The sequence below is a fragment of the Mandrillus leucophaeus genome, unplaced genomic scaffold (assembly GCF_000951045.1).
Source record: "Mandrillus leucophaeus isolate KB7577 unplaced genomic scaffold, Mleu.le_1.0 Scaffold577, whole genome shotgun sequence".
Taxonomy (NCBI): domain Eukaryota; kingdom Metazoa; phylum Chordata; class Mammalia; order Primates; family Cercopithecidae; genus Mandrillus; species Mandrillus leucophaeus.
Window position 1 is genome coordinate 114,877 of NW_012106219.1, and position 17,850 is coordinate 132,726.

Sequence of the window (17,850 nt, forward strand, 5' to 3'; positions counted from 1 at the left end):
CATCAATGTAGATCACCTCCATGTATTCTAATGTATATCCCTACAGAATAACAAGGGGTTTTAACAATGCAAAATAGTAATAATTGTAATACTAGCTTTTTCTTACAGTTTTCTCAGATTACAAGAAAAAACTAGTATTTTAAAAACTAAGTCATAATTAGCAGTAAACAAAAATAGGATGAGACTAACCTGCAGTATAAACTTTTGGTACTCAGAAGTATGTTCCTTGGAACACAGCATGAACATCTCCTAGGAGCTTGTTAGAAATGCAGAATCTCAAGCACTACCCAGAGCTACTGAACCAATTTGCATTACTTGGGCAATCGAAGTAAGTTTGACAAATATATATGATACGTGCAATATATCCACTATTTACAGGCTGTGCTGTGTAATTTCAATTTTCTATTTGAAGTTATTTCTTCTGCAAATGTACTGAGCATAAGTGACAGGCAATGCTAAGTGCAGGGAAACAACAGTGATTAAAACAGATTCAGTTCTTAGGGAGTTGATAGTCAAATAAGGGAGATAGACATACAAACACAATGACAAAAAAGAAATTGCGTTAAGTTCTGTGAAAGATGCAAACAAGGTTCAGTGCTAGAGACTGACAAGGTAAGATCAGGAAGGTTTCTCTGAAAACTGAAATTTAAAGGATAAAGGAAATTTATAGAAAAGGCAGAGAGACCACCATGTACAGAGGGACCAAGGCAAGAAAGAACTTGGAGGTTTTGAAAAACTGAAGATATAAGCGGACCAAGGGAAAGTAGTGGACAAGGAAGTCGGGGCCACAGGGCAGAACGTTGCAAGGACAGTTTGCAACCAGAGCTAATTTTGCTTCCTAGAGATCATTTGGAAATGTCTGGAGATATTTTTAGATGTCAGAATATTTAAAATGTTGTCTTGCAGTTGTGTGCTACAACTGTGCTACACAATGGCAGTTAGTGCGTAGAGGCCAGGGATGCCTTTAAATATCCTACAATGCAGAGTTTTGTCCTCTACAATGAAGACTTATCCATCCTAAAACATCAATAGTGGCGTGTTTGAGAAACCTTACTCTAGTCTAGGGGAAGGGTTTAGAATTTTATTCTAATTGCAATGGGAAATCACTGAAATAGTTTAAACAGAATAGTCTGATTAATATTTGAAAATAATTACTGTGGCTGAGAATTGATTATTGGGGGCAAGAATGGAAACAAAACCAACTGGAAGGTCATTGTTGCAGTTGTCCTGGCAAGAGCTGACGGTGGATGGATTTGAGTGGCAGTGGGGAAGTAGTAGAAAAAATTCAGAAACTTCTGAAAATAAAACTGATACTAATTGATGTAAGGGTTGGAAAAGGAGAAATCAAATTTGACCACCCGGCTTTCATTTGAGCGAACCAAGTGGCTAGTGGACCACCTACTGAGATGACGGGACAGAAAAAAAGCAAGTCATGGGGGTCCACATTTGACATTTCTGTTTAGAAATGTTCTGAAATGCATGAGACATCTGTGTGGAGTTATTGAGAAGGCAGTCAGGAATAAGTCTGGCGCTTAGAGAGGTTTGGGCTGAAGATATAAATGTGAGAGCTATCAGTATATAGGCAGTGTTTAAAGCTATGAGACATATTAAGATACTATTTTGTGTTTATGTTTGGTAGCCTACTCTTTCCCCAAATTTATTAACTCCCTGAGGGCAGAGGTTACGTTTTTTTTTGTTTTTTGTTTTTTTGAGATGGAGTCTCACTCTGTCACCCAGGCTGGAGTGCAGTGGCACTATCTCAGCTCACTGCAACTTCCGCCTCCCTGGTTCAAGTGATTCTCCTGCCTCACCCTCCCAAGTAGCTGGGATTACAGGCGTGTGTCACCACGCCCGGCTAAGTCTTGTATTTTTAGTAGAGGTGGGGTTTCATCATGTTTGTCAGACTGATCTCGAACCCCTGACCTCGTGATCCGCCCGTCTCGGCCTCCCAAAGTGCTGGCATTACAGGCGTGAGCCACCGCGCCCGGCCTCGAGGTTATGTTTTTTCAGTCCCTCACAGAGCTTAGCAACTTTGTGTACTGGCATCACAGCTGATAGGATTTAACAATGCCATGGTTATTCCAGGCTGAACAATTTCTCAGCACCTAGATTGCAGGCCAGAGGAAAAGACCTCTTGTTTGAATGCGCACCACTAAGTAGTGCTGCATGATATGTTACTTCCCCTCTTTGATTTTTCTGTTTACTTACCTGCCTTGAAGGGTGATCATGAGGATAAAGCACCTAATATAGTACTTGAGTAAAATAAAAATGCCTGTTATATTATTATCATGTGCTGTTTCTTTAATGTGATATGATAATGGCATCTATTATATCCAAGCAAAGAATATCCAACTCAATAACAGTGGAATACTTTTAGATGTCTTACCTACATCTCCGTAGACTTGTGAAGACTGATACTGTGGCATATACTGTGTTGTCATGTCTCCAGCTCCAGTCACTGGTGAGTACATATGACGTGGTGGAGGGGGCATCATGGTTGGGACAGGAATGAAACCAGGCAGAGGAGGATGTGGAGAACGGTGGAGAACTGTGTGACCACCAGGGTGAAACTCTGGTGCCTGAGGGACCACGACAACTCTTCGAACACCATTGTCTTCAATAACCTACAACATGAACATAAGATTAAAATTTCTTCCACAGAATATAAGCAATTCTTTTAAAAATGTTAAGAGTAAGGTGGGCATGGTGGCTCATGCCTCTAATTCCAGTACTTTGGGAGGCCAAGGTGGCTGGGTCACCTGGGGTCAGGAGTTCAAGAACAGCCTGGGCAACATGGCGAAACCCTGTCTCTACTAATAATACAAAAATTAGCCGGGCATGGTGGCCCATACCTATAATCCCAGGTCCTCGGGAGGCTGAGGCAGGAGAATTGCTTGAACCTAGGAGGTGGAGGTTGCGGTGAGCCGAGATAGCGCCATTGCACTCTAGCCTGGGTGACAGAGCAAGACTGTCTCAAAAATTAAAAAATAAATAAATAAAATAAAAAATAAAATAAAATAAAAATGTTAAGAGTAAGCATTTTTACACCATTAGAAATTTTAAAATTTTGGAGAATCAACATGAAAAGAACTTATTAAATATACTAGTACATATAAATTAGCACCAAACAAAATGAAGAATTAGTTTTTGTTATACAATTCAATATAAACCTTAAAACACTGATTAGACAAGCTAAAGAATAACATAATAAGTTATGATACTAGATATTTATCCTATGTGCATCTCCTGATGGAGTAATTTTGGTTTAGACACAAGAGGTTCAGGAATCAATTTCTTTTTCTATATTATGACTGGGAGTGGGGGAAAACAAGTTGTGGAAAGACCAAATAGAAAACAAAACAACTGGATCCAGACTCAATCAGACAATCAATGACATGTTAGAATTTAGATGCAAAATTCTTATGACCATGACCAAGACAATTTTACAGCTGATCATTTCAAGGGACACAAATACTGAATATTATTATATTAACTCCTAGTTAGGAAAAATATCTGTGGCTTTGAGGCTTAGAAATTACAAACTAAAAAAAAACGAAAACAAAAAACAGGAATTACACCGTGGGGATAAATTTTTTTAAATGATAAGACTTACTCCCCTGTGAACCTTACTGGAGCTGCAAAGACACACAGGAAACCCTAAAAAATTAAAGGACTTCATCTCAAAATTAGAAATCCCTCAGTAAAATAGGGCCCTTATTCTTTTAGACTTAAATGGTAACTATTAAGGTATAACGAATGGCTAATACCTTCCTCAGGAAACAGAAAATGATCATAATGTTAAGTGCTAATTTAAAGGCAAATCCTGATTTTCAGGAAGGCAAAGTTTTACTATGCTTAGGGATAGCAAATTATTTTATAAATATATGTGCTTGGTAGGTATAGGTATAGGTATACTAGAAAACACACTTATCTGGGTATAGATAAGCCTAAATTACAAACATTAAGCAGATTATTAAACTCTCCTTTACCTACTGGAGTGTAACATGACTCTAACAGGGGACTAGAAGACCAAATGAATTAACTGTTTTTAATATGCTGGGTCTAGAAACATAATGCCTTGTTTTCAGCAAAATGGATGCCTCAGACCCCTTTCTCCCTATTTAACTCAGTTCTGAATATAAGCCTCAAGCAAGCACATATGATTGATGGGAACTAAATAATATCTAGAACCCTACCTGAAGGGAATCTAGAAACTGCTGATAGCTTTTTAGGTTCTACCCTACAGGAAGGAACACTGGAAGAAGTTTGAAATGGATTTTAAGTGAGCCAAATCACAGTATCTGTCACAATACCCCTTTCACCTTTATCACTCTCCAATTCACAAATCTTAAAAAACTCTCCATTTCCAAGAGGCTTGTACTTCATATTCATTCAACCTGGTTCTAATCTACCTTCAAAGTCGTATCGTTCTTTTGCAACAAATCCTGAACCATTAACTGCAGTCAGGCTGGTATAATAAAAAACTTGTCTTCACAGTGACTATACATTTCTATACCCTGTACTTTTGTTTATGCAATTTTTCTTCTTCACTTTGCTTCCCTTTAATCTGTAATAATCTTGTCTATCCTTCCAATTCTAGCTCTAATTTTACCTCCTCCACTCATTTAAAACATTATTTTTCAGCAAAACAAACTGATAATTCAAAGAAAGAAAAACCTTACAATGCTATATTAAGTATCTGTGGGGAACCCATACTAACAGGGACAGACAAACACAACCAGTAAGTTATTTAGCATGTTGCAAGGTGATAAATACTATGGAAAAGGCAGAGTAGGTAAGGGCTATCAGAAGTGTTGTCAGAAAGGAGCAGGGTACAGAATAAATACAGTGATCAGAGTAGGCCTTATTGGCAAAGTAAAGCTTTAACAGAAACTTCAAGGAAGTGGGAGGAATTAACCACGCAGAAATCTGGAAGATTTGTTCTAGGCAGAGGGAACAGTTAGAATAAAGCCCCTAAGGTAGAAGTGGGGTGGTCAGGCACCACGACACAGGCTACTATTAAGGAGTTGGAGTTCATCATTTACTGTCAGTGGAATGGGAAATCATTACAAAGTTTTGGGTGGAAGAGTGATAAAATCTAGTGTTTTTGACTCCTAGAAGATATGTGGTAGGGTCTGGAGACATTTATAGTTGTCACAACTCGGGGAGGGGAAGGGCAGGTGCACTATTAACATCTAGAAAGTAGAGAGGCCAGGAATGCTGTTAAATACCCAACAACACAGAGGACAACAAAAACATCATCCCACCTCAAATGTTTACGTTACTACAGTTGAGAATTCCTGATGTAACCTTATATTTGACAGGATTATTCTGGCTGCAGAGTTGAGAACAGATCATAGCGAGGCAAAGACAAAAGCAGGTAAACCATTCAGAAAGCTACTGTAGTAATCTAGGCAAGAGATGATCATGGCTAAGACCAGGGAGGCAGCAGTGGTGATGGTGAGAAGTGACTCACATTCTGCATATATTTAAAAGTAGAGGCCAGGTACGGTGGCTTATGCCTGTAATCCCAGCACTTTGGGAGGCTGAAGCAGGTGGATCATGAGGTCAGGAATTCAAGACCAGCCTGGCCAATATGGTGAAATTCCATCTCTACTAAAAATACAAAAATTAGCCAGGCATGGTGGCATGCACCTGTAGTCCCAGCTGCTCGGGAGGCTGAGGCAGAAGAATCGTTTGAACTCGAGAGGCAGAGGTTGCAGTAAGCCAAGCTCTTGCCACTGCACTCCAGCCTGGGTGACAGAGCAAGACTCCGTCTCAAAAAGAAAAAAAAAAAAAAGTAAAGAAACAAGACAAGATTAGCTGATGATTCCATGTGGGAAGTGAGAAAAAGTAGTTAGGGAAGAACAGTCTTCCATCAATGTGATGAGGAAGGCTGTGGAGCAGAACAAGTTTTTTTCAGGGGAAGAGATTTGGAGTTTCAAGTTTTGTACTTGTGAGTTTGAAGAGTTTATAAGACAACTTAGTGGAAATGTTGAATAGACTGTTAAGATATACTAGTCTGCAACTCTGGAAAGATTGGGAAGGGATGACCAAGCGAGGCAGAAGAAAAACTAAGAGAGTGTATAGAGTCTGGAAGTTTGGTGAAGCGTGTCAAGGAGGAAGGACTAACTGTGTCAAATGCTGCTGATAGGTCAAGCTTCCCATTCAGGAAGACTAAGAATCTGACCAATGGATTTAGCAATGTAGACATCACTGTGATCTTGGAAAGCAGTTTTGGTATAGCCATAGGGTCAAAGCCTAACTGTAGTGGGTTTAAGAGAAAAAGTAAGGAGAAGAATTAGAGCTAACTGCACAATTTAAAAATGTTCTGCTGCAAAGGGGAATACAGAAATAGGGTGGTGGCTCATAGGAGTAGTGAAGTCAAGAAACTTTCATGTTTTGTTGTTTTCAGGAGTGAAATTGCAAAAGGCTCAAGATACTAATGAAAATAACCCAGCAGAGAACAAGAAACTGATAATGCAGAAGAGAGAAAAGAAAAATGCTAGAAAATGCTAGAAATATGCAGGCAAAAAGGGACGGGTTCCAGTACCCTAGTGGGGGAACCGAGTCTGGACAGGAGCAGGAAAGTTTGTGTTACAGATGTGGAAGTAGAGTTTGTGGGTTGGATGAGAAGGCAGAGCACATAACTGCAGATGTGCAAATGCTGGTGGAGGTGTGGGGCTAGGAGTCTGTGTAAGACACCATTTGACTGCTCCCCCATGAACTACATGTAGTACCTCCCCCAGGTACTACAATCTCAGTGATCTCTCTCTCCTATAATTTCTACTGCATTTATTCTGTATCACTTGTTTGATATTTATAACATTGAAGTGTTAATTTTCCAGATGCATATGTCTTACTCTATAATCTAACGGTTAAGTTTCTCAAGGGACATATATGAACTAGTTGATCTTTGGAACAATGTTACATACTATTATTATTTCAATTTTTCAGATGGAGAAACTGAGGCACAGAGATGTTAAACAACTTGCCCAGGGTCATATAAGTAGAAAGTGAAGGAGCCAGTATTTGAACTCAGGCAACTTGGCTTCAGATTCCATGTTCTTATCTACTTTGTGGGCACAGAATCCATAGGCCTTCTAGTGTCTTTGTTGTTGTTGTTGTTTACAAGAGATTTGATTAAAAATAAATGGCTAAATTATTTAAGAAATTAAAACCACTTTTCTGCTGAGAAAGAACATTTAAAATACAAAGATAAGCTTGGGGAGAGGAAAATGGAAAGCTACTATTTAACAGGTTCAGAGCTTCAGCTTTCAGCAAGATGAAGAGTTCTGTGGATGGAGGGTGGAGATGGTAGTGCAATGCTGTAAATGCACCTAATGCCATTAAACTGTAAACTTAAAAAAGGTTAAGATGGTAATTTTACGTTATGTGTGTTTCACCACAATTAAAAAAAACAGAACAAAACAAAACTCAAACCTAAGATGTAGACAGAAGAGGGGGAAAAAAAAAGCCAGATAAGAACTGAGAGCATGGTGAACTCCACTACCTCAAGCAGCCAGTAACTTCACAGGAAGGCAATAGACTTCAAAACTATTTGCTAAGTCTCCAGGGGCTCAGGTGCTAAGAAATGGCCACCATGTAGAGGTTAGATTTCGTACCAACAGGGTACACCGGTTGTGATGTAAAATAAAATCAGTAAGTTGCGAAAAGGAAAAAAAAGGTAAAATATAATTCAAATTTGTCAGTGTTCATAAAAATTAAAATACAGGTAAGGCAATAAAATATAATTAAATGAGGCATTAGCATAGTCTGACCACTTAACCACAGATGCCACCTAATTTCTAAGTAGGCAAAGACATGCCTTTTTTTTTTCTCCTTTATTGAACAGAGACACAATTGAGAAGGGCTGCAGAGAAAGGAAACTGTGTATATTATCTGACATTTTATATTGTGTGTCTTCCTCATCAGAATATAAAGCCCATGATAAATGTTTTGTTTATTGTTTTTCCCCCCAGGACCTGGAATAGTATCTACCACATGGGTTGATGCTCTAAAAGTTATTTGTTAAATGAATGATATGATCAGATATATATATGTTCTTTTAGCACTAACAGAATGCTACATTTCTTTCTCCCTCTCTTTACACCACCGAAGCTATTAGGGTTCTGTGACCTTCTCAATTCCTACAACCTTAGCTTCCTCTCTACTTTTTGCAACCTACTTCTATGGTCTCACCCTGAACCCAGAACTATTCCAACTTTAAGCTCTTAAACAATAATATAGCTTAACTTTAAGCTCAAAACAACTTTAAGCTCTTAAACAGTAACACAGACCATTCATTCAGCAAACATTTATGTGTCTACAAACATACACAACAGTATGTGACCACAATCTCCTTTCTCTCCAGTTCTTATTATATCTCTTCATTCTCATATAAATCTCTTAGGTTTCCCCATCTTGTAGTTTCTCACATTCCCCTGTCTGTCCCTTTTGGCTGTTGTCCCCAAAAGCAGCAAGAAGACTGAGATCAGATTGATTTGCAAAATCTTTGAAAAAAAACACTGACCTCACTGCTGCATGGCATCATAAAGGCAAAAGGAAACACCAGGCACAGCTCAAAGGAGTAACCTGAAACTTTTCCCAAAGTCCAGATAGGTTCTTTCCCCACATTATGCGATCTACAATTCCTTCCCTGTTAGGCACCCTCTCACTACCATAACAGCCCACATTCTATTAAAAAGGGAGCCATTACAAGAAACGCAGAACTTCTGATAGTGCCTTTCAGGAGTCCCATTCAGGTAGTTTATAAACTTCTCTTGGTAAGTTATTAACTTCATCACTGAAATAGCAGAAGTGTTATCCTGTCCTGCAATACAATGCTCTTAGGGACTCTAAGTTAGTACTATTTGCCAGTGAATTAAGTTCCTTCTACTCCTGGCGTCACTTGCTTTGTATTTAAGTTTTATAGTTTTATGTTTTGTTCATTTCCTCATTTGATAACTTAATTCCACTAGCACATATTTCTGCCTTTGTGCAGTACATCAATTTCTTAAAACTTTCCTTATTTGTTAAACTGCAATAATAAAGCTCAGTAAGGTTCTGCCTAAAATAAGGACCAAGCAGGCCCCAGAAATGGCTATGGAGGTTATTTATGTGTAAAGTACATAATCTTGGTGTGTGGACTATGTATCATCTTTTCAAATAGTTTGCTTCTTCTGAAGCTTTTTTTCTCCTCTTCTTTTTTTTTTTTTACTTAGACTTTAAGTTCTGGGATACATGTGCAGAACACGTAGGTTTGTTACATAGGTATACACGTGCCATGGTGGTTTGCTGCAGCCATCAACCCATCATCTGTATTAGGTGTTTCTCCTAATGCTAGCCCTCTCCTAGCTCCCCATCCCTCCACAGGCCTGTGTGTGATGTTCCCCTCCCTGTGTCCATGTGTTCTCATGGTTCAACTCCCACTTATAAGTGAGAACATGCGGGGTTTGGTTTTCTGTTCCTTTGTTAATTTGCTGAGAATGATGGTTTCCAGCTTCATCCATGTCCCTGCAAAGGACATGAACTCATCCTTTTTTATGGCTGCATACTATTCCATAGTGTATATGCACCACAGTCTATCATTGATGGGCATTTGGGCTGGTTCCAAGTCTTTGCTATTGTGAATAGTGCTGCAATAAACATATGTGTGCATGTGTCCTAGTACAATGATTTATAATCCTTTGGCTATATACCCAGAAATGAGATTGCTGGGTCAAGTAGTATTTGTGGTTATAGATCCCTGAGGAATTGTCACACTGTCTTCCACAATGGTTGAACTAATTTACACTACCACCAACAGTGTAAAAGCATTCCTATTTCTTCACATCTCTTCAGCATCTGTGGTTTCCTAACTTTTTAACTGGCATGAGATGGTAGCTCTTTGTGGTTTTGATTTGCATTTCTCTAATGACCAGTGATGATGAGTTGTTTTTCATGTTTGTTGGCCACATAAATGTCTTCTTTTGAGAAGTGTCTGTTCAGATCTTTTGTCCACTTTTTGATGGGGTTGAGTTTTTGTTTGTTTGTTTGTTTTTTTGGTAAATTTGTTTAAGTTCTTTGTAGATTCTGGATATTAGCCCTTTGTCGGACAGGCAGATTGCAAAAATTTTCTCCCTTTCTACAGGTTGCCTGTTCACTCTGATGAGTTTCTTTTGCTGTACAGAAGAAGCTCTTTAGTTTAATTAGATCCCATTTGTCAATTTTGGCTTTTGTTGCTGTTGCTTTTGGTGTTTTGGTCATGAAGTCTTTGCCCATGCCTATGTCTTGAATGGTACTGCCTGGGTTTTCCTCTAGGGCTTTTATTGTTTTAGGTTTTACGTTTAAGTCTTTAATCCATCTTGAGTTAATTTTTGTATAAGGTGTAAGGAATGGGTCCAGTTTCAGTTTTCTGCATATGGCTAGCCAGTATTCCCAACACCAGCTATGGGTTTGTTATAAACAGCCTTGTTATTTTGAGATACGTTCCATCAATACTGAGTTTATTGAAAGTTTTCTGTGTCTATTGAGATAATCATGTGGTTTTTGTCATTGGTTCTGTTTATGTGATAGATTACGTTTATTGATTTATGTATGTTGAACCAGCTTTGCATCCCAGGTATGAAGCAGACTTGATTGTGGTGGATAAGCTTTTTCACGTGCTGCTGGATTAAGTTTGCCAGTATTTTACTGAGGATTTTCGCATCAATGTTCATCAGGGATACTGGCCTGAAATTTTCTTTTTTTGTTGTGTCTCTGCTAGGTTTTGGTATCAGGATGATGCTGGTCTCATAAAATGAATTAGGGAGGAGTCCGTCTTTTTCTGTTTTTTGAAATACTTTCAGAAGGAATGGTAACAGCTCCTCTTTGTACCTCTGGTAGAATTCAGCTGTGAATCCATTTGGTCCTGGGCTTTTTTTGGTTGTTAGGCTATTAATTACCCCTTCAATTTCAGAACTTGTTATTGGTCTATTCAGGGATTCTACTTCTTCCTGGTTTAGTCTTTGGGGGGTGTATGTGTGCAGGAGTTTACCCATTTCTTCTAGATTTTCTAGTTTATTTGCATAGAGGTGTTTATAGTATTTTCTGATGGTAGTCTGTATTTCTGTGGGATCAGTGATAATATTCCCTTTATCATTTTTTATTGTGTCTGATTTTTCTCTCTTTTCTTAACAGTTTAGCTAGTGGTCTATTTTGTTCATCTTTTCAAAACAGCTCCTGAATTGATTGATTTTTTTTGAAGGGTTTCTTTTTGTCTCTATCTCCTTCAGTTCTGGTCTGATCTTAGTTATTTCTTGTCTTCTAATAGCTTCTGAATTTGTTTGCTCTTGCTTCTCTAGTTCTTTTAATTGTGACATTAGGGTGTCGACTTTAGATCTTTCCCACTTTCTCATGCGGATATTTAGTGCTATAAATTGCCCTCTACATACTGCTTTAAATGTGTCCCAGAGATTATGGTATGTTGTGTCTTTGTTCTCATTGGTTTCAAACAACATCTTTATTTCTGCCTTCATTTTGTTGTTTACCCAGTACTCATTCAGGAGCAGGCTGTTCAGTTTCCATGCAGCTGTGCAGTTTTTAGTGAGTTTCTGAATCCTGAGTTCTAATTTGATTGCACGGTGGTCTGAGAGACTGTCACAATTTCTGTTCTTTTACATTTGCTGAGGAGTGTTTTTACTTCCAATTATGTGGTCAATTTTAGAGTAAGTGTGATGTGGTGAGAAAATGTATACTGTGTGGATTTGGGGTGGAGAGTTCTGTAGATATCTATTAGGTCAGCTTGGTGCAGAGCTAAGTTCAAGTCCTGGACATCCTTGTTAATTTTCTTTCTCATTGATCTGATACTGACAGTGGGGTGTTAAAGTCTCCCATTACTATCGTGTGGGAGTCTGTCTCTTTGTAGGTCTCTAAGAACTTGCTTTATAAATCTGGGTGCTCCTGTATTGTGTGCATATATATTTAGGATAGTTAGCTCTTCTTGCTGTATTGATCCCTTTACCATTATGTAATGCCCTTCTTGTCTCTTTTGATCTTTGTTGGTTTAAAGTCTGTTTTATCAAAGACTAGGATTGCAATCCCTGCCTTCTTTTTTTTTTTTTTTTTCCATTTGCTTGGTAAATATTCCTCCATCCCTTTATTTTGAGCCTATGTGTGTCTCTGCATGTGAGATGGTCTCCCAAATACAGCACACTGATGGGTCTCGACTCTATCCAATTTGCCAGTCTGTGTCTTTTAATTGGGGCATTTAGCCCATTTACATTTAAGATTAATACTGTTATGTGTAAATTTGATCCTGTCATTATGATGCTAGCTGGTTATTTTGCCCGTTAGTTGCTGCATTCTCTTCATAGAGTCAATGGTCTTTACAATTTGGCATGTTTTTGCAGTGGCTGGTACTGGTTTTTCCTTTCCATATTTAGTGCTTCCTTCAGGAGCTCTTGTAAGGCAGGCCTGGTGCTGATGAAATCTCTCATCTCGGCATCTGCTTGTCTGTAAAGGATTTTATTTCTCCTAAACTAAGCTTATGAAGCTTAGTTTGGTTGGATATGAAATTCTGGGTTGAAAATTCTTTCCTTTAAGAATGTTGAATATTGGCCCCCATTCTCTTCTGGCTTGTAGGGTTTCTGAAGAGAGATTTGCTATTAGTCTGATGGGGCTTCCCTTTGTGGGTAATCTGATCTTTCTCTCTGGCTGCCCTTAACATTTCTTCCTTCATTTCAACCTTGGTGAGTCTGACGATTATGTGTCTTGGGTTTTCTCTTCCCAAGGAGTATCTTAGTGGTGTTCTCTGTATTTCCTGAATTTGAATGTTGGCCTGTGTTGCTAGGTTGGGGAAGTTCTCCTGGATAATATCCTGAAGAGTGTTTTCCAACTTGGATCCATACTCCTCATCACTTTCAGGTACACCAATCAAACATAGGTTTGGACTTTTCACATAGTCTCATATTTCTTGGAGGCTTTGTTCATTCATTTTCATTCTTTTCTCTCTAATCTTGTCTTCACACTTTATTTCATTAAGTTGATCTTCAAAGTCTGATATCCTTTCTTCCGCTTGATTGATTTGGCTGTTGATACTTGTGCATGCTTCACAAAGTTCTTGTGCTGTGTTTTTCAGTTCCATCAGGTCATTTATGTTCTTCTCCTAAACTGGTTATTCTAGTTAGCAATTCCTCTAACCTTTTTTCAAGGTTCTTAGCTTCCTTGCATTGGGTTAGAACATGCTCCTTTAGCTCGGAGGAGTTTATTATTACCTACCTTCTGGAGCCTACTTCTGTCAATTCGTCAAACTCATTCATTCTCCGTCCAAATTTGTTCACTTGCTGGCAAGGAGTTGTGATCCTTTGGAGGAGGTTTTTGGAATTTTCAGTCTTTTTGTGCTGGTTTTTCCTCATCTTCATGGATTTATCTACCTTTGGTCTCTGATGTTGGTGACCTTCGGATGGGGTTTCTGTGTGGACATCCTTTTTCTTGATGTTGATGCTATTCCTTTCTTTTACTTTTCCTTCTAATAGTCAGGCCCCTCTGCTGCAGGTCTGCTGGAATTTGCTGGAGGTCCACCCTGACCCTGTTTGCCTGGGTATCACCAGCAGAGGCTGCAGAACAGCACAGATTGCGGCCTGTTCTTTCCTCTGGAAGCTTCGCCCCAGAGGGGCACCCACCAGATGCCAGGTGGAGCTCTCCTGTATGAGGTGTCTGTCGACCCCTGCTGGGAGGTATCTCCCAGTCAGGAGGCACTGGGGTTAGGGACCCACTTGAGGAGGCAATGTGTCCCTTAGCAGAGCTCGAGGGCTGTGCTGGGAGATCCACTGCTCTCTTTACAGCCGGGAGGCAGGAACGTTTAAGTCTGCTGAAGCTGCACCCACACCTGCCCGTTCCCCCAGGTGCTCTGTCCCAGGAAGATGAGTTTTATCTATAAGCCCCTGACTGGGGCTGGAGCCTTTCTTTCAGAGATGTCCTGTCCAGAGAGGAGGAATCTAGAGAGGCAGTCTGGCTACAGTGGCTTTTGCTGAGCTGAGGTGGGCTCCGCCCAGTTCCAACTTCCTGGTGGCTTTCTTTACACTGTTGGGCTGGGTGGCAGGGGGGAAGACACGGCCTACTCATGCCTCAGTTAATGGCAGACGCCCGTCCCCCATCAAGCTTGAGTGTCCTAGGTGGACTTCAGACTGCTGTGCTGGCAGCAAGAATTTCAAGCCAGTGTGGATCTTAGCTTGCTGAGTTCTGTGGGGATGGGATCTGCTGAGCTAGACCACTTGGCTCTGTGACTTCAGCCCCCTTTCCAGGGGAGTGAACGGTTCTGTCTTGCTGGTGTTCCACGAGCCACTGGAGTATGAAAAAAAACTCTTGCAGCTAGCTCAGTGTCTGCCCAAATGCCTGCCCAGTTCTGTGCTTGAAACCCAGGGCCGTGGTGGTGTAGGCACCCAAGGGAATCTCCTGGTCTGTGGGTTGTGAAGACTGTGGGAAAAGTGTAGCATCTGGGCCAGAATGCACGGTTCCTCATGGCACAGTCCCTCACAGCTTCCCTTGGCTAGGGGAGGGAGTCCCCCAATCTCTTTTGTTTCCTGGGTGAGGCGATGCCCCACCCTGCTTCAGCTCGCCCTCTGTGGGCTCGCCTCTGTGGAAGCCTCAAAGTCTTACATACTGGAAACTTAAATTAACTAAAAAATGACGAGACTAGATTTTTGTCTTTGGATTACCCTGTGTAATGAAAATGACATGTTTTCTACAGATCATCTTCATCTTAAATTAAGATTAATAATAGTAGCCCACTAGCCTCACATAATCCTTCCAGGAAGACTATAGTTAAAATTAATTTATGTGACAACTACTTATGGGATACCTACTACATTTGAGTTACCGCAAGAACACAAAAATAATTAAAAGGCAGTTCCTATCCTAAGGAACCTAAAATCCTGTAGGAGTAAAAATACATATGCAGTTGTCCCTTGGTATGCATGGGGGACTGGTTCTAGGACTTTCCGTGGAAACCAAAATCTTCTAATGCTCAAGCCTCTGATATAAAATGGAGTAGTATTTGCTTATAACCTACAACATCCTCTGGTATACTTTAAATCATCTCTAGATTACTTATACCTAATATAATGTAAATGTTGTGTAAATAGTTATATTGTATTGTTTAAGAAATATGACAAGAAAGTCTATACATGTTCAGTATAGATGCAATTTTTTTTCAAATAGTTTCAATCTGTGGTTGGTTGAATCCACAGATTTGGAACCTAAGGATATGAAGGGCTAACTGTTCATAATTATATTAGGTGATATGTATTATAACCAAGAAGCGGTTCAATACCACTTCTGGTATTGAAGTGATCTAGGCCCTCAAGGATCGGTAGAATTTTAGAAGGCAGAAATGGAGAAATGAATAACATTCCTTAGATAACTGCGTTAAGGAAACACCAAGTAAGCATGTGAGAAATGTCTGGCTACAAAAATGGACATAATTGGAAGTATTAAGAAAATGGTGCCAAGGCAAAACCAGGACAGAACCGTGTAAAGCCTTAAATGTCAAGAAATCTAAACTTCGTTGAGTGGACAAGCCGGCTATAGGCTCTTTAACCAAAGAATTGCTATAGGAAGATTATCTCTGTGGCTCTTGGTCTAAAGATATAGAACCTCAACTCGGATGATTATCTGATTTACAAATATTTACTGAGCCCCTACTATATGACAGGCTATATACTCAGCATTGAGGATATAAAGATGAGTAAGAGTCTTATATGATCTAGGCTTCTTACTTCTTACCTCATTCCCTACTATTCTTCCTTGATGAATCAGTCCAGTCATACTGACCTCCTTGCTGTTCCCAGGCATGCTGTCATCTTAGGCCACTTGCACTGGCCATTTCTGTCCAGAATCCTGTTTTCTCAGAGAGATGCATAGCTAACCCCCACCTGTCCTTCAAGACTTGGCTGAAATCTTACCTGCCCAATGAGGCCTATTCTGACCACTCTATTGTAAAATATAACCAGCTTGAACACATTATAGAATTTTTTTTTTTTTTTTTGAGACAGAGTCTCACTCTGTCTCCTAGGCTGGAGTGTAGTGGTGCAATCTCCGCTCACTGCAACCTCCACCTCCCAGGTTCAAGCGATTCTCCTGCTTTAGCCTCCCTAGTAGCTGGGATTGCAGGCACCTGCTACCATGCCCAGCTAATTTTTGTATATTTTGTAGAGACAGGGTTTCACCAGGCTGGTCTTGAACACCTGATCTCAGGTGATCCGCCCACCTTGGCCTCCCAAAGTACTGGGATTACAGGCGTGAGCCACCGTGCCCAGCAAACATTATAGAGTTTATCCACTTTTTATTTTCCTCTCCCCATAAGAATATAAACCACAGAGTGGCATGAGTCTTTGCCTCTTTCAGTCATGGACATATTCCAAGCACCCAAGCGTGCCTGACATATATAAACACTCAATACATATTTGTGGAACACTGTTGAATATACGAACTGTAAGAATTCATAATCTCAGGAATTAGTTTCATAAGTTTATGAAAAGAGGAATGTATGTATCAATAATATGCCATGAAAGCCTAAAGGGAGAAGCACCTGCAAAGGCTCAGGGAAAACTGCTTTCAGAGCTCACGATGAAGTGAAATGAAAAGGGTAGGAGTTTGCCACAAACAATAAAACAAAAAGGTACTGTAAGATGAGAGAACAGCAGATAACCTACAAGTGCACTGAAAGAACTTGTCTTAATCATCTTTTTATCACTAGCTCCCAATACAGAGCTTAGTACGTGGTGCCACTCAATAAATCATGAACTGAACTATGCTAGAGAACAGTCTTCATGTAAGAGAAGATCTGAGAAGGTGCAACAGAGAAGTAGAAAAAAAAAAAATCAGGGCAGCATGATGTCAAGGAAATCTGCAGTTACTCTTATCAGGGGTACCAAATTTTACCAGAGGTCAAAGACGACCAGGCTGGAAAGTAGGCCTTTGGATTTGGTACACAGCGGAGGGCAGTTTTAGTAGAGTAATATAGACAGAATGCAGACTATATCAAGGAGTCAGTGTGCTAAACAAAAGTAGAGACAGTTAGTAGAGACTATTCTGAAAAGCTTACAAGGTAATTGTAGTACATGATCTCATCTCATGAGGAAGGCACTGAGACTGAAGGAAGTTGATTTGCCCAAGACCATGCAGCCAGCAAAGGTTTGAAATAAGATATGGATTCTCCTTTTCTGACTCTAAATCTCATTCCATTCTCTCCTTCCCAGTGCGCTTCTTTTGCCATCGTTCATGTGATTGCGTGCTTCATAGAGTGGGCAGAAAATCCACCCCAATATCCCACCACCAATATTCTGGCATAATCAGGGAGGAAGTAACAGAGGGTCTGAAGAAAACTTCAAGTGTAAATTCAATGCTAGGGAAAGAAACTGATTATTTCCCAAAATAGACTGAGGCAACGAGTGCAGACTATACGAAACCTCAGTAGTGGAAGATATTGAACACCTGCAGATTTTACAGTTTAATTCAGTTTGCCTGTGTTCATAAATTACTATAAGGTCAGAGCTTTCCAGCCATCGTGCATAAAAGGTTACAGGTGTATGGAGATACTGATTCCCCTCATCCCTCAGGGTTGAAGAGCTAAACTCTTTTCTATTGAACACAACATGCCATACAATTATCATCAGTGTCTGAGAGTCTTTGTATGAATAAAGTTGGAAGCATTGTCTTGGGTTACATCTGAGCAAATGACTAAATTTTAAAATGTCAATGTAGGCACCTTTACAACCTAAAATATTATTTTTATTTAGTCATATATTTAGGGAGATAAAATTCTAGAATGAATTTTCTTTTGTGACTTAATACCCAAAGACAAAGCCAAATGATGAGTGCTGCCAATAA

At 39.8% G+C, this 17,850-nt stretch overlaps 1 protein-coding gene across 3 annotated transcripts in view; it reads right to left on the reverse strand.

Moving 5' to 3' along the window:
- FNDC3A (fibronectin type III domain containing 3A) overlaps positions 1-17,850 on the reverse strand; it is a 227,413-nt gene that overhangs the window by 78,038 nt on the left and 131,525 nt on the right. For all 3 annotated transcript variants that reach the window (XM_011998601.1, XM_011998603.1, XM_011998604.1), the window contains one exon: positions 2,387-2,624. In XM_011998601.1, the coding sequence (XP_011853991.1) occupies positions 2,387-2,624 (238 nt within the window). The remainder of the gene's footprint in view (positions 1-2,386; positions 2,625-17,850) is intronic.